We start from the raw sequence: 24,853 nt of genomic DNA, 5'->3' as shown, positions 1-24,853 counted from the left end.
TTTTTGGTTACTACGTGATTCTACATTTTATAGTGTTGATGTCTTAACTATTATTCTACAATGTAGAAAATAGTAAAAATAAATAAAAACCCTGGAATGAGTAGCTGTGTCCAAACTTTTGACTGGTACTGTACATGGAGAGCTAACATTAATAATATGCACGTCAATCTCTCTCGGTTTAAAGTAGAGGAGAGATTGACTTCATCACTACTCTTTTTTTGTGAGAAGTATTGACATGTTGAATGCACCGAGCTGTCTGTTTAAACTACCAACACACAGCTCAGACACCCATGCATACCCCACAATACATGCCACCAGAGGTCTCTTCACAGTCTCCAAGTCCAGAACAGACTATGGGAGGCACACAGTACTACATAGAGCCATGACTACATGGAAATCTATTCCACATCAAGTAACCCATGCAAGCAATAAAATCTGATTGAAAAAAAAAAGAAGATAAAAATACACCTTATGGAACAGCGGGGACTGTGAAGAGACACACACACAGGCACAAACACACGCACACACACACACACTCATGATAACATACACATTATACACACGTACACATGGGTTTTGTGTTGTAGATAATGTGGTAGTAGAGTAGTGGCTGGCCTGTGGGCACACACTTAAGGTGTTGTGAAATGTATTGTAATGTTTTTAAAGTTAACTGCCTTAATTTAGCTGGACCCCAGGAAGTGTAGCTGCTGCCTTGGCATCAGCTAATGGGGATCTTTAATAAATACAAACACAAACGCTTAAAAAAAAAGAAGATCAAATCAAATTGTATTTGTCACATGCACTGAATACAACAGGTGTAGGTAGACCTTACAGTGGAATGCTTACTTACAAGCTCTTTCCCAAAGATACAGAGTTAAATGGATGCACAAGAATAAAGCTATACAAGGAGTATTTTCAAAGAATACTTCCAACTCATCAATTAGTAATTTGCCAATTTCCTGTAAAGGTCCATTCCCCTATATAGTACTCAACAACCAAATGTTTTTTTTAACTGTCACATTTTACACTCATTTGTATCATAGTTCAAAATCAGAGTATGGGGATTTGACAGTGACACACTGGTACACCACATTTCTACGAACATTACTGCGCAACAGCGTTGCTGCGTTTTCATTGGACAGAGCCGGGGACGCGGCGGATGACACAGCTATCGCGTTGGCGGAACGCAAGGTCTCCTGCTCCAGTGGATTTGACAGGAGCCAACAGTTCAGCACAACACCACTTTCAGGAAACTAGAAGTTAGGTGTCGGACCTGTAACTTGTAGTAGAAGTTAGACATATTCACGTTGAGTTAAAACATACAACTGTTGAATAACCACAGTATTGATACATGTGTAGGTAGACGGTGATAATGTTGGACCCTGCGGGAGGATGATGAAGAAGAGATTGTGGCGAGTTATGTCAGCGTGCCTACTTGTGTTATTACTGTGTTGGTAAGTTTTAGCTCTACGGTACTTTTATTTTCATAACAAGGTATGTGTTTTACCTCACTAGATAACTATAGCATCTCGTTAGCCAAAACATGTTGGAATAGATGCTATATTAACGAGAACCACGGCAAGCATAGCGTTAACTGGCTTGCTAGCCAGGTTAGCTAGTTATCTAGCTAGCTAAGTTACCTACTAACGTAGCTCAGAGTTGTTAGATATCGAACGTTAGCTAGCTAGCTAGTGTTCGCCAGTAGCGTTGGCTAGCTCAGACAAATGCAGTTTGTATTTTAACAATTCATATCGTATTGCCTCAGCCTGCCTCCATCACCAGAAAGTGGAGTATAGGACCCTAATAGTAACTTAACTAGTTACATAATATCTCTATCATACTAAATAGGGTAGGTTAAATAACACACTATTGCTGAGTTGTTGCACGGCCTGTATTGATTTCTAATATGTTCTGTTAGTCACATAATACATTTGACCCTCACCTGATAGTTAAGGATTTACAGCCTATTTAGTCACTCAGCTAGCAGGCTCGCTGCTTTTAGGTCCTGACCCCTGGCTGTAAATCCTTCCTCACCAAAGTGCAGAGGCTCCATCCAGAGGTGATGAGAATCTAGGATAGGCTTAATGGAGAAGAATGCACCTGGGTTACTGTAATGGCACACATGAATGCTGCATTGATGCTCAGACAGAAATTCCAATGGCCTGAAGTCCTTTCGAGGAAAGTGATGCTTCTTGGCCCTTACATTTTTCAAAGTGTAGCACTAGTCCGGCTCAGCGAGATGATGTTGCATGCACAAAGTAAACACAGTAGTGCAGGGATTGACATTAAAGTCTGAAAGGCACTCGGCCATGGCATTGGGCAAGTGAGGAGTATTTTTGGGTTGCCAGAAAATGATCACTTGCCCAAAGAATAGGCTAGCTATTTACACCTACACCCGGGACGAACTAGACATAGCAGACTACTGGAATTATTTGTATATTGGTTGTTATCAGTAAAAAAAACAAATCGGCAATAAGGCAACCCTTCATTTCCACAACTAAGAGTGTTGAAGCGCAAGGCTAACTTCTGTTATTTTGTTCCGGTAGCTATCAAGTTGTAGAAGCGTGCAGTGCACATGCACAGATACGATGCAAGTAGTCTTGCATCGTGCTCATTTGGGGTGCTGCTCGTTGCAACGTCATCTCGCAGAGTTTACTTTAAAATGTACCTGGCCTAGGCTGTAATTTTGTAGTGGAAACCCATTAATGAGCTAAGCATCTGGAAAGTACCTAGTTAGGTGAAATGTGACGTGTAAACCTCCCCCTGAACTTTGTACTGCTATGATATGGCATGTTGATGGCTATCTCCTTCCTCAGACTGCAGTGTTGGAGGCTACCCCTCCTTAATTCTACTCAGGCATGAAGGAGTATTATTGACAGTCCCACCCCTGGATGCAAATCTAACTTTCTCAATGTACCAATAATCTGCCCTTTTATCCTGAAGTGTGCACTTGTTCACTTCCCTTCAAGGATTCAAGAGGGGAGAGTCCACTTCAGGCGGAGGTGTGTTTATGCTCAGGGAAGAGTGCTCAGTCACAATCACACCTTGGGTGTATCACTGTAAATGAGTCATAGAATGTGCCAGTTAGGCTGCTACTCCCTTATCTTGTTTCTCATGTGTTGTTAGAGGGAATTGATCCAAAATCTGCCATCTAACACTGGTCCCTGTATTCACATGATCATATTATGTCCGCCCACAGTTGATTCTTGCTGAAACGACCGGTAGTACTATTAGGCTTGGGCGATATACCATTTATACCGTATACCGATGGTATGATTTTCAATACTGTTGGAATCATGTAGTAACCAAAAAAGTGTTAAAATCAAAATATATTTTATATTTGAGATTCTTTAAAGTAGCCACCCTTTGCCTTGTTGACAGCTTTGCACACTCTTGGCATTCTCTCAACCAACATCATGAGGTAGTCACCTGGAATGCATTTCAATTAACAGGTGTGTCTTAATTTGTGGAATTTCTTTCCTTCTTAATGCGTTTGAGGCAATCCGTTGAGTTGTGACAAGGTAGGGGTGGTATGCAGAAGATAGCCCTATTTGGTTAAAAAAAAAACTGGTCAAATAAGCAACGAGAAACGACAGTCCATCATTACTTTTAAGACATGAAGGTCAGTCAATCCGGAAAATTTCAAGAACTTTGAAAGTTTCTTCAAGTGCAGTCTCAAAAACCATCAAGCACTATGATGAAACTGGCTCTCATGAGGACCGCCACAGGAAAGGAAGACCCAGAGTTACCTTTGCTGCAGAGGACACGTTCAGTAGAGTTAACTGCATCTCAGATTGCAGCCCAAATAAATGCTTCACAGAGTTCAAGTAACGAGACACATCTCAACAGGTTCAGTGAATCAGGCCTTCATGGTCGAATTACTGCAAAGAAACCACTACTAAAGGACACCAATATGAAGAAGAGAATCATGGGCAATGGACATTAGACTGTTGGAAATCTGTCCTTTGGTCTGATGAGTCCAAATTTGAGATTTTTGGTTCCAACCACCATGTCTTTGTGAGACACAAGAGTAGGTGAACGGATGATCTCTGCATGTGTGGTTCCCACCGTGAAGCATGGAGGAGGAGGTGTGATGGTGTGGGGGTGCTTTGCTGGTGACACTGATTTATTTAGAATTCAAGGCACACTTAGCCAGCATTCTGCAGCGATACGCCATCCCATCTGGTTTTCACTTAGTCCCACTATCATTTGCTTTTCAACAGGACAATGACCCAACACACCTCCTGCTATTTGAGCAAGGAGAGTGATGGAGGGCTGCATCAGATGACCTGGCCTCCACAATCACCCGACCTCAACCCAATTGAGATGGTTTGATGAGTTGGACCACAAGGAAAAGCAGGCAACATGTGTGGGAACTGCTTCAAGACTGTTGGAAAAGCATTCCAGGTGAAGTTGTTGAGAGAATGCCAAGAGTGTTTAAAGCTGTCATCAAGGCAAAGGGTGGCTACTTTTTAAGAATCTCAAATATAAAATATGTTTTGATTTGTTTAACACTTTTTTTGTTACTACATGATTCCATGTGTGTTATTTCATCGTTTTGGATGTGTTCAATATTATTCACAATGTAGAAAATAGTCAAAATAAAGAAAAACCCTTCAAATCAAATCACATTTTATCGGTCACATACACATGGTTAGCAGATGTTATTGCTAGTGTAGCGAAATGCTTCTAGTTCCGACAGTGTAGCAATATCTAACAATTAGTCTAACAATTCCACAACTACCTAATACACACAAATCTAAGTAAAGTAAAGGAATGGAATAAGAATATACAGTGCCTTGCAGAAGTATTCACCCTCTTGGCAGTTTTCCTATTTTGTTTCATTACAACCTGTAATTTAAATGGATTTTTATTTGTTTTTCATGTAATGGACATACACAAAATAGTCCAAATTGGTGAAGTGAAATGAAAAAAAAAACTGAAAAGTGGTGCATTTATATGTATTCACCCCCTTTGCTGTGAAGCCCCTAAATAAGATCTGGTGCAACTAATTACCTTCAGAAGTCACATAATTAGTTAAATAAAGTCCACTTGTGTGCAATCTAAGTGTCACATGATCTTTCACATGATCTCAGTATATATACACCTGTACTGAAAGGCCCCAGAGTCTGCAACACCACTAAACAAGGGGCACCACCAAGCAAGCGGCACCATGAAGACCAAGGAGCTCTCCAAACAGGTCAGGGACAAAGTTGCGGAGAAGTACAGATCAGGGTTGGGGTATAAAAAAATATCAGAAACTTTGAACATCCCACGGAGCACCATTAAATCCATTATAAAAACATTGAAAGAACATGGCACCACAACAAACCTGCCAAGAGAGGGCTGCCCACCAAAACCCACTGGCCAGGCAAGGAGGGCATTAATCAGAGAGGCAACAAAGAGACCATAGATAACCCTGACGGAGCTGCAAAGCTCCACAGCAGAGATTGGAATATCTGTCCACAGGACCACTTTAAGTCGTATGCTCAACAGAGCTGGGCTTTACGGAAGAGTGTCCAGAAAAAAGACATTGCTTAAAGAAAAAAATAAGCCAACACGTTTGGTGTTTGCCAAAAGGCATGTGGGAGACTCTCCAAACATATGGAAGAAGGTACTCTGTTCAGATGAGACTAAAATTGAGCTTTTTGGCCATCAAGGAAAACGCTGTCTGGCAGAAACCCAACATCTTTCATGTATCTTGGCATGTTCTCCACCAGTCTTTTCACATTGATGTTGGGTGCCTTTATGTCACTCCTGATGCAAAAATTCAAGGAGCTCGGCTTTGTTTGATGGCTTGTGACCATCCATCTTCCTCTTGATCACATTCCAGAGGTTTTCAACGGGGTTCAGGTCTGGAGATTGGGCTGGCCATGACAGGGTCTTGATCTGGAGGTCCTCCATCCACACCTTGATTGACCTGGCTGTATGGCATGGAGCATTGTCCTCCTGGAAAAACCAATCTTCAGAGTTGGGGAACATTGTCAGAGCAGAAGCAACTTTTCTTCCAGGACAACCTTGTACGTGGCTTGATTCATATGTCCTTCACAAAGACAAATCTGCCTGATTCCAGCCTTGCTGAAGCACCCCCAGATCATCACCAATCCTCCACCAAATTTGACAGTGGGTGCGAGACACTGACTTGTAGGCCTCTCCAGGTATTGCACCAACTGTGAATTTTGGTGGAGGAACGGTGATGACCTGGGGGTGCTTCAGCAAGGCTGGTATCAGGCTTATTCCACCAAATACTGATTTCTGAACTCTTCCTAAGTTAAAACATTAGTATTGTGTTTAAAAATGAATATGAACTTATTTTCTTTGCATTATTCGAGGTCTGACAACACCGCATATTTTTTGTTATTTTGACCCGTTGTCATTTTCTGCAAATAAATGCTCTAAATGACAATATTTGGAATTTGGGAGAAATGTTGTCAGTGGGTTATAGAATAAAATAAAAATGTTCATTTTACCCAAACACGTACCAATAAATAGTAAAACTAGAGAAACTGATAATTTTGCAGTGGTCTCTTCATTTTTTCCAGAGCTGTATATGGATGAGCAATGACCGAGCAGCATAGGCAAGATGGTATACAATACAGTATATATATATGAGATGAGTAATGCAAGATATGTAAACATTTATTAAAGTGATATTATTAAAGTGACTAGTGATGCATTTATTAAAGTGGCCAATGATTTCAAGTCTGTGTGTAGGCAGTAACCTCTCTGTGCTAGTGAGGGCTGTTTAACAGTCAGATGGCCTTGAGATAGAAGCTATTTATCAGTCTCTCGGTCCCAGCTTTGATGCACCTGTACTGACCTCACCTTCTGGATGGTAGCGGGGCGAAATGGCAGTGACTCGGGTGGTTGTTTTCCTTGATGATCTTTTTGGCCTTCCTGTGCTATAGGTGTCCTGGAGGGCAGGTATTTTGCCTGCATTGATGCGTTGTGCAGACCGCACCACCCTCTGGAGAGCCCTGTGGTTATGGGCGGTGCAGTTGCCGTACCAGGCGGTGATGCAGCCCGACAGGATGCTCTCAATTGTGCATCTGTAAAAGTTTGAGGGTTTTAAGTAACAAGCCAAATTCCTTTTTACCACACTGTCTGTGTGGGTGGACCATTTCAGTTTGTCTGTGATGTGTAGGCCGAGGAACTTAAAACATTCCACCTTCTCCAATGCTGTCCCATCGATTTGGATAGGGGGTGCTCCCTTTGCTGTTTCCCGAAGTCCACGATCATCTCCTTTGTTTTGTTGACGTTGAGTGAGAGGTATGTTTTCCTGACACTGCACTCCGAGTGCCCTCATCTCCTTCCTATAGGCTATCTTGTCGTTCTTGGTAATCAAGCCTACTACTGTTGTCGTCTGCAAACTTTCTGATTGAGTTGGAGGTGTGCATGGCCACGCGGTCGTGGGTGAACAGGGAGTACAGGAGGGGGCTGAGCGGCAATGAATGAGTAGGTGTGTCCAAACTTGACTGGTACTGTATATCATTTTTTATTTGATTTGTATAGCTCCCCTTGTGTGCACTTCCGGTAATACCATATACCCTGGTATGGTACAGAAACAGTATGAAACTCTGGATACCGCCCAACCCTAAGTACTACTACTCATTCTAACTACAACTCATAATTCAAATTCCTCAGACTTGTAGGGATGTATGCTAGGCTTATGGTGTTGATTACATTACATTTTACTGCAGTATATTTGGCAAGTAGGCCTACTTTAGCTTTACTGCCTAGTTTCTTTCTACTGCCTATTGTTAAAGTGGCCACACACTCTAATACATAATTTCTCGTCCAACGAAAACACCATGGCTCCTTAGAGGTTACATTAAGGCTGTTGGATCTGAATGAAAAGTTAAACACCCTACAACCTATATTATTTGTGTCTTACCAGACTCCAGTGGCCAAGCACAGTAGACTACTTGCCCTATAAATTCACTGCTAGACAAGGCCACGTTAGTGGTGCAGCTGTTTGACACTGCAGCTTAACACAATGACCTCTGTCCCCAGTAGAAATGTGACATTGTTGTGAGTGGACTTATTTAAAGCCTTGTCATGACCAGCGATCTCTGTTGTCCCGTGCCAAGATTCACAAGACAGCTGTGACATTGACTTGTCCATTTCCTTGACACACTGTCAGACTGTCAGCAGACAGTGGCATGCGCTTTTTAATTTTCCCTGTGCAGCCACATGGCATAAGGTTTTGACTTTGACCTCCCACCTCCAGCCTGGCCTGCCCCCCACAGTGATAAGATACGCTGTGAGAGAGAGACACTGTCAGACACCTAGGCATTCCCATGTCGCCTCTTTCAGCTCTGAAACTGCTGGGAAGCAGCTCCCTCTGTTTGATTTATGATTCCTTCATTGATTCTTTGAAATCAAGTTGTTTTTCTTCTGGTCAAGGCTTGTACTTGTTGGAACGGTAAACATAGTGACACTAGGTTACAGTATATTTACACACCTTAATAGCATTAGGGTCAATTTCATCTAAATTCAGGAAGTAAACTGAAATTCCAAATCCACTATTCCCATTGCTCTCACTCTCACTCTGTGGCCCCCATGCCTAAATCAATAACACTGATGTCTTCTCCTATGTTATCTCAGGCACCCCACTAAATATGTTAGCTGCACAGAGCAACCCCCAGAGGCTCAGACCCAGAGTCTGAAGGAAGATCCTGGCGACAGGTCCCATCACAAGGTACATCACCTGCTTCACCTGTTTGGACCATACGTTTCAATCATGCCTTTTGTTACATACCTAGTATAACATATCAACTACTCTCTTGTTGATATGATACCTGTTTCTTTAATGTTGGATACGACAACTAATGTTCACTTCCGGTCCGTCAGGGTGTTGTTCAGTTAGAGGATGGCTGGGGGTCACAGTATGTCCAGCACCTATCTGAAGAGGAGGTGCTGCCAGAGGGAGAGGAGGTGGAGACACAGCAGCGGGGCCTAGCAGAGGAGGAGGGGGCGGGGACTCCAAGCACTGAGGTGGAGAACAAGGAGCATGTTCAGGTACTGATGTTTTGGTTATGTTTTTATTTGGATCCCTATTTTGCTGTTAGAATTGAGATCTACTCTTCCTGGTGTCCAAAATGTACAGGTTCTGCAGTGATGAATCATAAGAAGTAGACCTGAAGAACTACTCCACTCTGGCTTTCTTACTGTATGTGAAGCAGATGTCTATTTCTTTAGTTCAAGAGCAGATTGAGACTTGCATACCATCCACCAGACTTATTGACCAAACCTATTGATTGTTCCTGAAATCTTTGTATCATAAAACACATACTGCACAGGCAGGTGGATGGTTGCCATGGACCATCAATATTAAGTTTGGTCTTTTAATGACAGTGCAGTGATAATGTTTTCCAGACGTTGGACCTGGAGGATTCTGAGAAGGAGCCAGAGACAGCAGAACCAGAGGCCGAGCCAGAGACAGCAGAACCAGAGGCCGAGCCAGAGACAGCAGAACCAGAGGCCGAGCCAGAGACAGCAGAACCAGAGACAGCAGAACCAGAGACAGCAGAACCAGAGACAGCAGAACCAGAGGCCGAGCAGCCACCTCCAGAGCCCGTTGTCACCCAAGAGCTGCAGCCAACACCCACCTCTGACCTATTCCCTCTATCCTCTGCCCTCAACCCCGTCACTGAAGACCCCTCCATGCCCCATGGCTCATCCTCTAGTGTACCAGAGGATACTTTGTCTGATGTCCCTGTACCGGAATTCAGCGATACTGATCTTGCCACAGACGACTGTGAAGCTGGAGAAACCAACCCCTTTGATGAATCCTGGACCTGCCTGAGTAGCGGCTCCAACATCCAGGACCAGAGTCCCAGGTATTGTGACTTGGAATGTAGAATGTACATCTCGCAAATTTTTTCCTGAAACGCTTATTTTCAAGTCTTGTGAAAGCAAAAAGTATTTTGTAGAATTCTCACAAACGATCCACGAAACCAAACCAGGGAATTGAATTTCATATGTGAAAACGCCCTAACCTTACCTGAGGCCTGAACTTGTGTTCGCTCCTTGAGAGCTAATGGCTTTAGCACAAATGGATAACACAGTCAAGTGGCGCACAGGAGGCTCAGGTTTGACCCCAGTTGCTTTTACCAGTGTTTGAATGTAGGCTCTCTTTCTATTGTCTCCCTCTGTAGTCTTCCTGTTGTCCTGGAGAAACTTAACAACGCTCAAGGAAAAGGCACCAAGACCGACAACACCTCCCACATGCTGAAAGAACGGGTAGAGATACACCAACATTTGTTGCATAGAAATAATGTCTTCTGATGCTTATAGTCCCAAAAGTGCAAACTCCAAGCTTAATTAAGCCCAGCTTAAATGCTTGAGTATATGATGAGTGAAGTAAGTGTTTGAACTGAGTCTGATGTACTGTTGACTGCTGTTGCCAGGGCTTGAGCTCACACATCGCCACGGAGAAGGATCCTAATGTGGCAACCAAGGATGCGGAGGACATCCCCACCTTTGACGAGTGGAAGAAGAAAATTCTGGAGAAGGAGAACAGTAAGATAGATGGTGTTCCTGTCTCACACACTCACTCACTCACTGGTTTTGATTTAAAACTGTATCTCTCTTCATAGCTCTGGCCACTCACATCTCCACCAACGGCGGCTCCCACGCTGTAAAGAAGGTGCAGAAGAACTTCAACAACTATGCCTCAGTGGAGTGTGGCGCCAAGATCCTGGGTTCTAACCCAGAGGCTAAGGTATCTATTTCAAACTGTCACCCTCCAAACCCATCTATATATTCAGTTGATACAACTGATTTTAATAGCTAGCTTTGCATATATTGATGGAAGGATCTTGTTTTCTATCAGAGTACTTCAGCCATATTAATGGAGAGCATGGATCATTACATGTTAAACCCCTGCAGCAACAAGATCTGGTGAGTGTGTGCATGCGTTTGGAGATCCCTCGCCCCTTCTCTCGCTCTCTCTCTCGCCCCTTCTCTCGCTCTCTCTCGCCCCTTCTCTCGCTCTCTCTCGCCTCTACTCTTGCTCTCTCTCTCGTCCCTTGTCTCGCCCCTTCTCTCTCTTGCCCCTTCTCTCTCTTTCTCTCTCTCCCCTTCTTTCTCTCCCACCCTTCTCTCGCCCTCGCCCCTTCTCTCTCTCTCTCTCGCCCCCTTCTCTTTCTCTCTCTCGTCCCCTTCTCTTTCTCTCTCTCGCCCCCTTCTCTTTCTCTCTCTCGCCCCTTCTCTTTCTCTCTCTCGCCCCTTCTTTCTCTCTCTCGCCCCCTTCTCTTTCTCTTTCTCGCCCCTTCTCTCTCTCTCGCCCCCTTCTCTCTCTCTCGCCCCCTTCTCTCTCTCTCGCCCCCTTCTCTCTCTCTCGCCCCTTCTCTCTCTCTCTCGCCCCTTCTCTCTCTCTTTCTCTCTCTCTCTCGCCCCTTCTCTCACTCATCCCTTCTCTCTCTCTCACTCTCTCACCCCTCCTCTCTCTAGCCCCTTCTCTCTCTCGCCCCTTCTATCTCTTTCTCTCGCCCCTTCTCTCTCGCTCTCTCGCTCCTTCTTTTCTCTCGCCCCTTCTCTCGCTCTCTCTCGCCCCTTCTCTCGCTCTCTCTCGCCCCTTCTCTCTCTCTCTCGCCCCTTCTCTCGCTCTCTCTCTCTACTCTCGCTCTCTCTCTCGTCCCTTGTCTCGCCCCTTCTCTCTCTTGCCCCTTCTCTCTCTTTCTCTCTCTCCCCTTCTTTCTCTCCCACCCTTCTCTCGCCCTCGCCCCTTCTCTCTCTCTCTCTCTCGCCCCCTTCTCTTTCTCTCTCTCGCCCCTTCTCTTTCTCTCTCTCGCCCCCTTCTCTTTCTCTTTCTCGCCCCTTCTCTCTCTCTCTCTCTCTCTCGCCCCTTCTCTCTCTCTCGCCCCTTCTCTCTCTCTCGCCCCTTCTCTCTCTCTCTCGCCCCTTCTCTCACTCATCCCTTCTCTCTCTCTCGCTCTCTCACCCCTCCTCTCTCTCGCCCCTTATATCTCTTTCTCTCGCCCCTTCTCTCTCGCTCTCTCGCTCCTTCTTTCTCTCGCCCCTTCTCTCGCTCTCTCTCTCGCCCCTTCTCTCGCTCTCTCTCGCCCCTTCTCTCGCTCTCTCTCGCCTCTACTCTCGCTCTCTCTCTCGTCCCTTGTCTCGCCCCTTCTCTCTCTTGCCCCTTCTCTCTCTTTCTCTCTCTCCCCTTCTTTCTCTCCCACCCTTCTCTCGCCCTCGCCCCTTCTCTCTCTCTCTCTCTCGCCCCCTTCTCTTTCTCTCTCTCGCCCCCTTCTCTCTCTCGCCCCTTCTCTCTCTCTCTCGCCCCTTCTCTCTCTCTCTTTCTCTCTCTCTCTCGCCCCTTCTCTCACTCATCCCTTCTCTCTCTCTCGCTCTCTCACCCCTCCTCTCTCTCGCCCCTTCTCTCACTCATCCCTTCTCTCTCTCTCGCTCTCTCACCCCTCCTCTCTCTCGCCCCTTCTTTCTCTCGCCCCTTTTCTCTCTCTCTCTCCTTCTATCTCTCGCCCCTTCTCTCTCGCCACTTCTCTCTCTCACCCCTTCTCTCTCTCTCTCTCGCCCCTTCTCTCTCTCTCTCAGGTTCATCATCGAGCTGTGCGATCCCATCCAGGTGAAGCAGTTGGACATTGCTAACTTTGAGCTCTTCTCCTCCACACCCAAAGACTTCCTGGTCTCCATCAGTGACAGGTTTGATTTTTTGGACAAGTTCATATAGTCTCTCCCTGTTTCAGTCAGTTTTCTTCTTCTTGGTGCTTTATGAACACAACCACAATGGGAATATCTTGATTTGATATCTTTCAAACTGTCATTTGATGATGAACATATTACATGTTACTAAAATAGTCAGTACTACTGCACTAATAAGGGTTGAACAATAGGTTGAATGATGTTGAGTGTTGTTGGATGATTCTCCCTCAGGTACCCGACCAACAAGTGGGTGAAGCTGGGCACTTTTCATGCTCGGGAGGAGCGCACTGTTCAGAGTTTCCCTCTGGACGAGCACCTGTACGCCAAATATGTCAAGGTGTGTATGGCATTCTCCTGCACCTTCTGTTATCTACCCCCTCCTTTACTCCCATTCTAGTCATCCAGGTCTCTCTTTGGAAAGAGGTATTCTGACTTCAATGGGACTACTTGATTAATTACAAATAAAATCAAGACTACAGTAGCCCCCTCTTTACTCTGTTATGGCCCTCTCCTTCACAAGTAGGTCAAACTCAAATCCCGCTCTGGGCTGTTTGTGTGTTTGTGCTGGTCCTCTCATTCTAGAGTAATGTTTTACAAATGTACAAAACATTGGAGCCTTTCTCGTCTTTAAACTGATGCTTCTGTACCTCTTCTCTGAAGAGCGGAACAGGAACCAGCATTCATTCATTGGTCCTATTTTAAATGCATGTATGCTTCTTGTAATTACTTGTTTCTCTTCCTTTGTTTCTCCTGCTTCAGATGTTCACCAAGTACATAAAGGTTAGCCTATTTATATCTTAGAGGTGGTTGGTCTGTGGAGGAGCATGTAGAGGGTTGAAGGGAAGGGCTTTAGTGTTACAATGCTAACAGTAGGAGAATCTTGCTAACTGATCAGCACCAGCTGCCACTAGGCCAGGTAGCAAATAATCCTGCTATCTAGATAAAGCCACTGAACATATCTCTAATCATTATAATTCATCTAGTCATGTCAGTCATGAGAATACCATGTCATTTTGACAGTAGATATTTTGACTGTGGTGTAGCCCATTCTTTAAAGGGCAACTTCTCTGATAGAAAACAGCCTATGTGACATCGATATGAGTCAGAAACATTGATTTTAGTGTCAAAGTTGACTACAAAGTGTAAATTGGATTACTTTTGTTCATTAAGTCTGTCTCGTCTATAACTGTATTACTTGAGGGTTGGGTTTTGAGTTCGACAATGCTCACTTGCCTTTTTCATCTTAGATTCATTCAGACTAATTTGAGGAAGGAATACTGACTTTGCTGCTATGGTGTCTCATGGGGGACAAACATCTAACTACCACATCAAACCATATTCCCTTGACTGAAATCTTGACTTTTCTTAATGAACATCAGAGAAACACATTTGGAATCGTTGCATTTAGTCTCTTTAAGTGTGTAGGTCAAGGCGGTTCATCACAGCTTCAAAGTGCCTGTAATAGCTTGTCGCTGACCAGCCAGACAATCATCAATGTTAACAACAACTAACTTGAATTTTACTATTTGTCACACGATTTCAATAACAATTTAACCACTGGCCAAATCATAGCTTTGCCAAGTGTTCATATTGCAACATGATTATTATCACTGACAGTGTAGAACAGTCCCACCATGCACTAATGCCTGTCTCCTGGATGTAAATGATGTCTGTGTTTCATCGCAGGTGGAGCTGGTCTCTCACCATGGATCTGAACACTTCTGCCCCCTTAGTCTCATAAGGTAGGCAATGAATGGAAAAACATTTAGTTAATGGAAGTTTTACAGCCATTAAGAAAACCCCCAGATAAGATACATCAATTTACTGAATAAACAGGTGTTTGCCAATTCGGAAAGTATTCAGACCCCTCAACTTTTTCCACATTTTGTTACATCACACATTTTGTTACATTGGCCGCCCGGCCAAACTGATCAATCGAGGGAGAAGGTCTTTGGTCAGGGAGGTGACCAAGAACCCAATGGTCACTCTGACAGATTTCCTCTGGAGAGATGGGAGAACCTTCCAGAAGGACAACCATCTCTGCAGCACTCCACCAATCAGGCCTTTATGGTAGAGTGGACAGACGTAAGCCGCTCCTCAATAAAAGGCACATGACAGCCCACTTGGAGTTTGCCAAAAGGTACCTGAAGGACTCTCAGACCATGAGAAACAAGATTTTCTGGTCTGAAGAAGCTAAGATTGAACTCTGTAGAAGAAACCTGGCACCATCCCTACGGTGAAGCATGGTGGTGGTAGCATCATACTGTGGGGATGTTTTTCAGCAGCAGGGACTGGGATCGAGAAAGAAGAACGGAGCAAAGTACAGAGCGATCCTTGATGAAAACCTGTTCCAGAGTGCTCAGGACCTCAGACTGGGGTGAAGGTTCACCTTCCAACAGGACAATTATCCTAAGCACACAGCCAAGACAATGCAGGAGTGGCTTCGGGACAAGTCTCTGAATGTCCTTGAGTGGCCCAGCCAGATCCCGGACTTGAACCCGATCGAACTCAGATCTCTGGAGAGACCTGAGAATAGCTGTGCAGCGACGCTCCCCATCCAACCTGACAGTGCTTAAGAGGATTTGCACAGAATAATTGGATAAACTCTCCAAATACAGGTGTACCAAGCTTGTAGCGTCATACCCAAGAAGACTCGAGGCTGTAATCACTGTTCTACAACAAAGTACTGAGAAAGGGATCTGAATGCTTATGTAAATGTGATAGCATTTACAAAAAATACAAATACAAAAAAAATACATTTTGCTAAAATGTTAAAAAGTTTTTTTTGTCATTATGGGGTATTGTGTGTAGATGAGGGGAAAAAACGATAATACATTTTAGAATAAGGCCGTAACGTGAAAAAGTGAAGAGTCTGTATACTTTCTGAAGGCACTGTATACGAGTGTGAGGCGGTAGGTAGCCTTGTGGTTAGAGCTTTGGGCCAGTAACCGGAAGGTTGCTGGATCGAATCCCTGAGTTAACAAGGTAAAATGATGTTGTTCTGCCGCTGTGCAAGGCAGTTAACCCACTGTTCCCCTGAGCAAGGCAGTTAACCCACTGTTCCCCTGAGCAAGGCAGTTAACCCATTGTTCCCCTGAGCAAGGCAGTTAACCCACTGTTCCCCTGTGCAAGGCAGTTAACCCACTGTTCCCCTGAGCAAGGCAGTTAACCCACTGTTCCCCTGAGCAAGGCAGTTAACCCACTGTTCCCCTGAGCAAGGCAGTTAACCCACTGTTCCCCGGGCGCCGAAGATATGGATGTCCATTTAAGGTGGTTCAGAGGGGTTGGGTTAAATGCGGAAGACACATTTCAGTTGAATACATTCAGTTTGACAACTGATAAGTTTACCCCATGTCGCCCCTCACCAGTCTTGCATCTGGAGCTGCTAGTGTTGTACTGTTGAACTGATCTCTCTCTCTTGAAGCTGCCTTGTCAGGGGCACTGGGAGGCAGCTCTGGCTGTCAGAGTTTGCAGGACATTTTGTCTTCAAAAAGTACAGCTAGCCACTCGCTTTTTTTCTCCTACAGAGGCATTAATAGTTGTAAAACAAAAAGACAGCTGGGACTTAATGTACCACTAGGGACCATACGGGCTCATTGTATTCTTGTGGGACTTAAAAACACACATTTGTAGTATTTGCTAACTCTCAGTTTGATGTTAGTTTAAACATTTAAGGAGTTTAAACTTTTTATTTTAGGATATCTTAGCTATCATTTGTTATGTTATTACTGGGCTCCTGGTGTATCTTTGTCTGCCCTCTGGTGACTGCTAGACAGTATAACACGTCTTCCTTTCTGTTGAAGGGTTTTTGGAACGAGTATGGTGGAGGAGTATGAGGAGATCGCTGACCCCCTGGACAGACCAGACGACCAGGATGACGACCTCGGTGAGAGCCTCCTGTTCTTCTGAAATCTGAAATGACTTGTCAATATTCTCTCAACCATCATGGTCATAAACATATAAATAAAATGTCTCTGGTCATACGTATCAGACAGGGAATGCATGATAAGATATGACGCATTCATCAATGTACATTAACATGTTACAAGTAGTACACAGCAACATGTTCACCTTATGACGAGACTAGATGTAATATGTCAATATGTCCTTATACAGGTGTTAGGTTCTAAATATCAGAGTAAGACATTGACGGACACTATGAAACCTCTAACCCTAGACTATGGCACCTCTCATGTCTCTAGTAGAACTTATGATTCACAATATTTAACATTTAGGAATCCCAAACCATCACAGGTTAATGTAATTTGTACCTCTCACCTTTGAACTGTTTGGATGTTGTTCCTGGTGAGTGTGATGTTATCTCTCCTGTGTTTGTGTGACCTTCAGATTATCCTCCTGGATACGTTCCTGCAGAGGACAAGGCTTCAAATGACCTCATAGGATCAGCCAAGGGTGAGTTAGACACATACAGCCAAATAAATATCCCATTACACCAGTCACAAAACTATGGTTTCATCCTGCGTATAAGTGTCTTTGAGACTCACAGGGTTCCCACCCCTCTTAGTATTGAAAAAATGAGATCTGTCATACCTGAGTCTGTAAACCCTTTGTGACGTCTATGTGGGGAGGGTTTCAAGGGTTTCAAGTATTCACACATGGGCTGTCTTGTTCCAGACGTCATTCTGAACATGGTGAACAACATTAAAGTCAACGTGCTGGGAGGAGGACCAGGTGAAGGGAACTTCTCAGGCCAGACAGTGAACCTGACTGTCGTTACATCATCTGACCCTGACACCACCACCCTCAGCCCAGTGTAAGTACCAGCCAACCAGTCATTTTTTTTCACTTAGTCTTTCACTTGATATAGATCCACAATAATGGCAGACATTTTGTCATTTAAACTGCTCAAGTGTTTATTTTTTAAAGTCTGACGGCAATGGTATTTACCAGAGTATATCAGAAGTCAGCTAAATGGGATAGTTTGTGATTCCTATGATAATAAATCACATTTCTGTTAGGGCCTGCTGGTTACCGTGCTTGGATGTGCATTATTGGTATTTTATAGCTGTAATAGCTTACGTCTCTGTCTCTCTTTCTCTGTGTCTTTCTCTCCCTGTTTCTGTCTCTCTTTCTCCGTGTCTTTCTCTCCCTGTTTCTGTCTCTCTTTCTCCGTGTCTTTCTCTCCCTGTTTCTGTCTCTCTTTCTCTGTGTCTTTCTCTTCCTGTTTCTGTCTCTCTTTCTCCGTGTCTTTCTCTTCCTGTTTCTGTCTCTCTTTCTCTGTGTCTTTCTCTCCCTGTTTCTGTCTCTCTTTCTGTGTCTTTCTCTCCCTGTTTCTGTCTCTCTTTCTGTGTCTTTCTCTCCCTGTTTCTGTCTCTCTTTCTCCGTGTCTTTCTCCCTGTTTCTGTCTCTCTTTCTCCGTGTCTTTCTCTCCCTGTTTCTGTCTCTCTTTCTCTGTGTCTTTCTCTCCCTGTTTCTGTCTCTCTTTCTCTGTGTCTTTCTCTCCCTGTTTCTGTCTCTCTTTCTCCGTGTCTCTCTCCCTGGTTCTGTCTCTCTTTCTCCGTGTCTTTCTCTCCCTGTTTCTGTCTCTCTTTCTCTGTGTCTTTCTCTCCCTGTTTCTGTCTCTCTTTCTCTGTGTCTCTCTCCCTGGTTCTGTCTCTCTTTCTCTGTGTCTTTCTCTTCCTGTTTCTGTCTCTCTTTCTCCGTGTCTTTCTCTCCCTGTTTCTGTCTCTGTTCTCAGGCCTGACGCTGTAGAGGTGGAGCAGCCTGAAGTACTAGAGGACCCTGATGTCACTACCACAGAGGAACCCAAACCAGAGCATGTAACTGAAGAGGAGCAGGTAGTCTCTCCTATAGAGGAGGAGGAGGTCCAGTCTATAGTCACCATGCTGGAGGAGGAAGAGGATGGGAGGGAGAGAGAGGAGCACCGTTGCCCTGGCCATCGAGAGAAAGAAAGCCTTGACTACTGTGGCCCATCTTCCTCCTCTTCTTGCTCCTGCTCAGCCTCCCTCCAGGAGTACCTCGTTCACCAGTGTTCCTTTCAGAGAAACTATACCAGCCAGGAGAGGAAACCAGAGGCTACTCCAGCTCCAGTCACCCCCACCACCCCGTCACAGCAGCTGCCCATCTCCCCCACGCCCACCCAGACACCCCAGCATTCACACACTCAGGGGGAACAACCCCAGGAGAGAGAGCCCAGCTCTGCCCATGGGGAGAGAGAAGCCAGGCCCACTGACACCCCACCACACCTTCCATGGGTTGAGACTGAGGCAGTGGAAGAGGTAGAGCCCAGTATGGAGCTGCCCCACCTAGAGCCCAGCCAGACCTCCACCCTGCCCAGACCCAGCTCCACCGACACCTCCAGCTCTGCCGCCAGGCCCACACCTGCCGTGGCGCCTCCACTCCACACCTTATCCAAAGACCTGCCTGGGCAGAAGCACCCCATCACTGGGGCAGAGAAAAGCCAGGAGGTGCAGCAGGGGGAGATGAGGCAGCCTCTCACTGTCGCCAGCTCCAGTGACCCAGTGGAGCAGAGCTGGGGAACCCCTGTAGAGGAGAGGCCCTGTCCTGAAGTCCAGCCTGTAGAACAAGACAACATCCCGGTCATCCACCAACCACATGTGGCTGATCCACTCCCCCCACCCCTCCTCACTACCTCCACCCCCACAGAGCAGCAACAGCCTCTGGGATCCCCACTTACACCAGCGGGTGCCGGCGGCGGCAACACTACTCCTGAGGAGCAGAACTCTGTCCCCGTCGTGGTCATGACGGAGCCCCCCTCGCATGGCCATGGCCAGGCCGTGGCCACAGAAACCAAGGGGGAGGCGGAGCTTGTGGAGGACATTGTCTTCACCCCGTCGCCCAATGGCAACGGGCAGCAGCTGCCTCGCCCCACCTCCTTCCAGCCCCCCTCTCCTTCCCCTTTAGACTTCTATGCAGAGCTCCACAACGCCACTGAGCAGTGGAACGGGAACCCGATGCACGGCTCCACCAGCCAGAAGGAGTCTGTGTTCATGAGGCTCAACAACCGAATCAAGGCCCTGGAGATGAACATGTCGCTGAGCGGACGCTACCTAGAGCAACTCAGCCAGAGGTACGGTGGCCTCAGCGATTCATGGATGGCCATTGGCTGAGCATTGAGCACCATGCTGCTGGTTTTATTAACTGTCAGATGTCAGACCTATTGGAACTAGAGTTCGTCAATTGAAGGTTTAGATGGTGATGCTGATACTTCTGTGTGTTTTGTTGAAGGTACCGAAGGCAGATGGAAGAGATGCAGAGGGCTTTCAACCAAACCATCATCAAACTGCAGAACACATCCAGGAAGGCAGAGGAGCAGGTGCGGAGTGGAGGGGGACCTACAATGTGTTTGTCTAGAACGTTACATACTGCGTAGCCTATCTTAAGATGGAGTCTCAGGCGGGTAATCGCATAGTTTTGGCCTTTAAATTTTTTATTTTTTTATTTAACTAGGCAAGTCCGTTAACAACATTCTTATTTACATGGATGGCCTAGGAACAGTGGGTTAATTGCCTTGTTCAGGGGCAGAATGACAGATTTTGTCATCTAGTCACTCAAAATTGCAGGGAGGGTGTCATTTGCAATGTATGGGAATATGGTTTGTGAGAGTGTTTGTGATTGGTCAGCTCAAAAGTTTCCTTTGTCCCTATAGGACCAGAGACAGACAGAGTCCATCCATTCGTTGCAGGGCCAACTGGAGGACGTCACACAGCTGGTGCTCAACCTGTCTGTGAGAGTCAGCCAGCTGCAGAGCCAGGTAGATACTACATCATTTCTACCCTGTTGAATACAGCAGGTTTGGGGTCAATACATTTAAAGTCAGTCAGTGGTAAGTGAACTAAAGAACTACTACACCTCATTGCTTTTCAACAAGGAAGTTTGCCACCTGAATTGACATGGAATTGAACCCAACCCTGGAATGCAGCAGTAAAATGTATTCTATATTTCTTTACACCCCGTACCAATCACAGCACATGGCTGCAGTGTGCTAACTTGACCCTGTCTCTGTTGTAGGTGACAGACAGGCAGAGTTACCTCCTGCTGTGCCTGGTGTTGTGTTTGATCCTGGGCCTTCTGCTGTGTTTCCAGCACTGTCGCATGGCTGCCATGCAGCCTCCCTCCACAGACCCTCCTATAACCTACAGCTACTGCTCCCCAGAGAGGTATCTACACTCACATCCTCTGTTATGTCCCACTAGGGGGAACACCAGGGGTTGTGATTATGTACTGCTTATGAATGGGTTACGAATGTGTTATGAAGTCCTTACATAGGTACCCTTCAATTGGTGTTACCACATCTCATCCAAGGGACACCACACACTCACCTGCACATTATTGTTGACATACATGAAGTGTCATCAGGATGCTGTGTTTAAAGTAACTGTCCAGTGTTTCCAGGTTTCTATGAAATATGACCTATAATTAATTACAATATGAGTGAAATAGTTTTCCTTCCAAATGTTTTTTATTTTTTAAAGTATGTTAAAAAGCAGCTTTTCTGTGTTGGAGTGGTCTTGGGCGTATACCAGTCTTTAAAGATATTCACGCGAGAAGACCTCTGATTGGCCAGTGCAACATCCTCTGAGGAAATATCAAGCATTTTTTAAACGGTCTATTTGAGATACATGTTTGAGGTGGGGTTTTTGAAGTGTTTTTTTTTTCTCCAATTGATGCTTTTGCCACATACGAGTATAGGACATGATTTGGGTATGAGTTAACAATATGAACTTTTAAAAGTGAGATTTTCACTGGACAGTTACTTTAAGTCTGAGTCTAATTCATCCTGTCTCCTCCCCTCAGGCGGTTCTCTGAATATGAAGACATGAGCTTGAAGAGACGAGCCTCATATCCTCTCCTGCACTCTGATTCCTTCCAGTTACCTACCACTGAAGGCAAGTTTACTCATGACTATGTATGTATGTGTGTGTGGAGGAGTGTGTACTTCCTTCTGATTCCTCATTCCAAGGTTTGTGGTAGCCCATTCATAGACACTATCCACCTTAGTGGCTGTCTATTCATGAAGGTACCTTCTGGCTGGGGGAGTTTTGTTAAGAGCCCTGACACACGGTCTTAAACTGATAACACACATTGCTTGCGGTACGATTTTGGAAACTTAATTTCTCACTGATATGAAAGATGCGTTCCTTTATTAAAAGAAACTGTGTTAACGGTTCCACACAGCCATATTTACATGTTACATTGCTTGTTTACGGAAGACAGAGGCGACCTACTGTGCTCATTAGCTATCTAGCATGCTCGAACACCTGTGTGTTGTGATTGTAGTTTGCATGGTCCCACCAGTAAGCGGTGTTTATAGCTGAGAACCCTTGGGATAAGGCAGAATGCCTTGGGTTCTCGAGAGGGTTTGTGGTTTTGCTGTTTGGCTGATTTTAGAATATTGTTTCACAATCAGTTTTTAAAATATAATTTGCTTTCTATTTTCACCTTGTGCTTGCAGGTGCAGAGTCACTGCAAACTGTTGAACCAATCAATTTTCCACCAGCTAATAAAAAGGTATGGATGGAACAGTGTCACTATCTCAAGGAAATTCTCAACACTCTCTCACATATAAACTGTATCATGAACATGATCTCTCCTCATCGCCAACCTCAACAAATAAAATCTCTCTCCTCAACCCTTCCACCCTCTGTCCCCAACACTTCTCTGGTGAAGAAACGCAGTAAGATGAAGACCGTGGAGACCCTGAAGAGCACTGCTTTCTGTTCTCCTTTGCTTGCTAACCGAGCACCCATATATAACAGCCGTGGCACCATAGACCCTCTACCCCGCACGGGGCATCTCCGCCACCCTGCCTTCAGGGACCCCCCCTCTGAGGGCAGCTCTGAGGGCTCCTCCCAGTCAGAAGAGCCCTCCTTCTGTGGCCTCGCTCCTGCCACCTGCACGCGCCTCTGTGACGGCCTGCCCCCGCCCAGGAGCAGGGCAGAGAAGCTGGCTTTCAAGCCTGGGCGCGTGGATCTCCTGCAGGGCCCGCGGAGAGACAGTAGCGAAGCTACACCCACCATCCTTACCCTGCAGGACCTCATCGGGGGGGAAAAAGAGCTAGCTGCAGGGAGGCTGGGAGTGATGGCGCTCTGAGGTCCCATCTGACACAGACTGCTCCTCCTTCAGACTCTGGAACACTCATCCTCTGAATGGAGGGTTGTTGTTATCTCTGTATACATAGGAGGCTTTAGGCTAGTACACAAATGAGACAATCCCTCTTCTTCCACCTCCTAACCAGCATGTTATGTTCTGTCCATGTTCTCTGTCAAACCTTTTGTCAGGCTCTTTGTTATGAGGTTAATAATGACAACCTTAAAAGATAAGTTCACTTTTTTTTAAACCAAATCTGTATTTTGGATGTAAATGGCATGTTCTAGAATAAAACATGAACAAAAGCCAAAAAAATCACCCAAATAAGTCATATTAGAAACGCAACTTCTGAAATTGTCTTTCCAAACTTTATATGCAATGTTATATTTAATTTTGTGCGACTCAAGCAGTTTCCCCGATCCATCTGTGCTTATTTTCCGTGTAGCCCGAGCATGCGCACCCAGAAAAGTATCATGGGCTACACGGAGAAATATCGCTCGAGTCGCACAATATGAAATATGTTTCCAATAAAGTTTGGTGTGACAAAAGGTATTGTGTACAACATCTAAAGACCTGCATCACTATAGTGAGAGCGTTGCCATTTCTAAAAGGATGTATTTGGGTGATTTTAGAGCTTTTGTTTGACTTTATCCCGGCCCTGGCACTGCAGAATGAGCAGGAGGAAGTCTATCTCTGGTTGGGGTAAGTTTATCAAAAACAAGGGAAATCGCAAAAGAATAATGTCTGGGCACTTCTATAACATCCCATTTACGTTGAAAATACAGATTTGGTAAAGAAGTTCTCCTTTAAAGGTGCACAATGTAACAATCAAAACTACAAATAATAGCCAATGTCAAGGATGGGCTAAAGGAATACAATTCCATGAAAGGAAAATCTAAGTTAGAATTTGCTTTTACTAGTGGGTTGCTGGTCTAGCCATGTTCATTTCATAGAAACAGCAGGTTTTTCCTGTTTCAAGAATGGTTCTCATTTTCTGAAGTTGAAAACAATTTCTTATATTAGGGATAAATGGGCCCTATCAAAGCTATTTGACCACAGTAAAAGTGCAGCAACACCTGCTATGACCTAGCTTTTTGTTAGAACTTGTTTTGTAATTTATGGACGAGTGAGTAGATTGTACCATGGTTGGACACCTGCAATTTCATGCAAATGTCACTTAAATATAAATTGTTAATATATTTATCATATCATGAATAAATGCAGGTTGAGACTTTTCTACTATTACGTTGGGGACTTTTATTTAGACATTTCCCCCAAAATGCTGTGACCCGGAAGTGACATTTTAATCTGGGTGACAGAGACGGAAGTGAGATGGCCCACTCCCTCATTTTTTGGGGTTACATTACAGTCAATGAACTAAGCAGGCCAGACCCCACTCCTATTGCATTGGGGTCTATGGGAGAACCACCCTGCAGAACGGATTTATTTTAATTTTGTTCAATTGTAAGCAGCCTGAGTGAACTCTTAATTTATCCACCATCTTTGGCTAACAAGAAGCCTGGGATCACATGTGTTGTTTACAGAGCTAGCTAGTCTAGTACTGCGCAAAAGAACTTGACTGCAGCTGGGTTTTCTTCAGCCAGCAGGCCGGTAACATTTCAGTGTGTAGTACCTGGATGCCACAGTAGAAATGTGACCATCGTTTTCCCAAAAATGAAGAGCTCAGACATTAGTGGGTGGATGGACAAGTTGCACCTTTATAGAACAAAAATATAAACGCAGCATGTAAAGTGTTGGGCCCATGTTTCATGAGCTGAAATAAAAGATCCCAGAATTTTTCCAAATGCACACAATGTTTATTTTGGGCAAAAATGTGTTTACATCACTGTTAGTGAACATTTATCCTTTGTCAAGATAATCCATCCACCTGACATGTGTGGCATATCAACAAGCTGATTAAAGTTTTGTCACAACGCAATGCCACAGATGTCTCTAGTTTTGAGGGAGCGTGCAATTGATATGCTGACTGCAGGAATGCCCACCAAAGCTGAATTGAATGTTAATTTCGCTACCATAAGCCACCTCCAACGTTGTTTTAGACCATTTGCAGCCGCGCCAGCCCAGGACATCCACATCCAGCTTCTTCACCTGCGGG

At 45.0% G+C, this 24,853-nt stretch overlaps 1 protein-coding gene across 3 annotated transcripts; it reads left to right on the top strand.

The window, feature by feature from the left end:
• The first annotated feature begins 1,193 nt into the window (after positions 1-1,193).
• Positions 1,194-24,542, top strand: LOC115114871 (SUN domain-containing ossification factor-like). 3 transcript variants are annotated; one of them, XM_065013528.1, is made up of 23 exons: positions 1,194-1,454; positions 8,608-8,701; positions 8,854-9,021; positions 9,379-9,483; positions 9,526-9,842; positions 10,161-10,245; positions 10,413-10,524; positions 10,602-10,726; positions 10,838-10,905; positions 12,559-12,666; positions 12,898-13,003; positions 13,426-13,446; positions 14,353-14,408; positions 16,470-16,552; positions 17,014-17,079; positions 17,302-17,440; positions 18,365-19,717; positions 19,876-19,963; positions 20,297-20,401; positions 20,659-20,807; positions 21,445-21,536; positions 22,103-22,158; positions 22,318-24,542. In XM_065013528.1, the coding sequence occupies exons 1-23, from the start codon at positions 1,393-1,395 to the stop codon at positions 22,738-22,740; spliced, it is 3,981 nt and encodes a 1,326-aa protein (XP_064869600.1). In that variant the 5' UTR covers positions 1,194-1,392; the 3' UTR covers positions 22,741-24,542. The 3 variants fall into 3 exon arrangements, with proteins under 3 accessions (XP_064869600.1, XP_029499221.2, XP_064869599.1); XM_029643361.2 differs by having other exon boundaries at positions 9,379-9,842; XM_065013527.1 differs by lacking the exon at positions 13,426-13,446 and having other exon boundaries at positions 9,379-9,842.
• The last annotated feature ends 311 nt before the right edge of the window (positions 24,543-24,853 follow it).

The sequence above is a fragment of the Oncorhynchus nerka genome, linkage group LG9b (genome assembly GCF_034236695.1).
Source record: "Oncorhynchus nerka isolate Pitt River linkage group LG9b, Oner_Uvic_2.0, whole genome shotgun sequence".
Classification (NCBI taxonomy): Eukaryota; Metazoa; Chordata; class Actinopteri; order Salmoniformes; family Salmonidae; genus Oncorhynchus; species Oncorhynchus nerka.
This window is presented reverse-complemented; position numbering and strand designations above follow the sequence as displayed.

Excerpts from the sequence above, each read along its gene's own strand:
- LOC115114871 (XM_029643361.2), top strand. The coding sequence starts at position 1,393 with ATGATGAAGAAGAGATTGTGGCGAGTTATGTCAGCGTGCCTACTTGTG. Across the intron at positions 10,246-10,412 it reads CCCACATGCTGAAAGAACGG|GGCTTGAGCTCACACATCGC; the intron begins GTAGAGATACAC and ends TGCTGTTGCCAG. Across the intron at positions 19,718-19,875 it reads CTAGAGCAACTCAGCCAGAG|GTACCGAAGGCAGATGGAAG; the intron begins GTACGGTGGCCT and ends GTTTTGTTGAAG.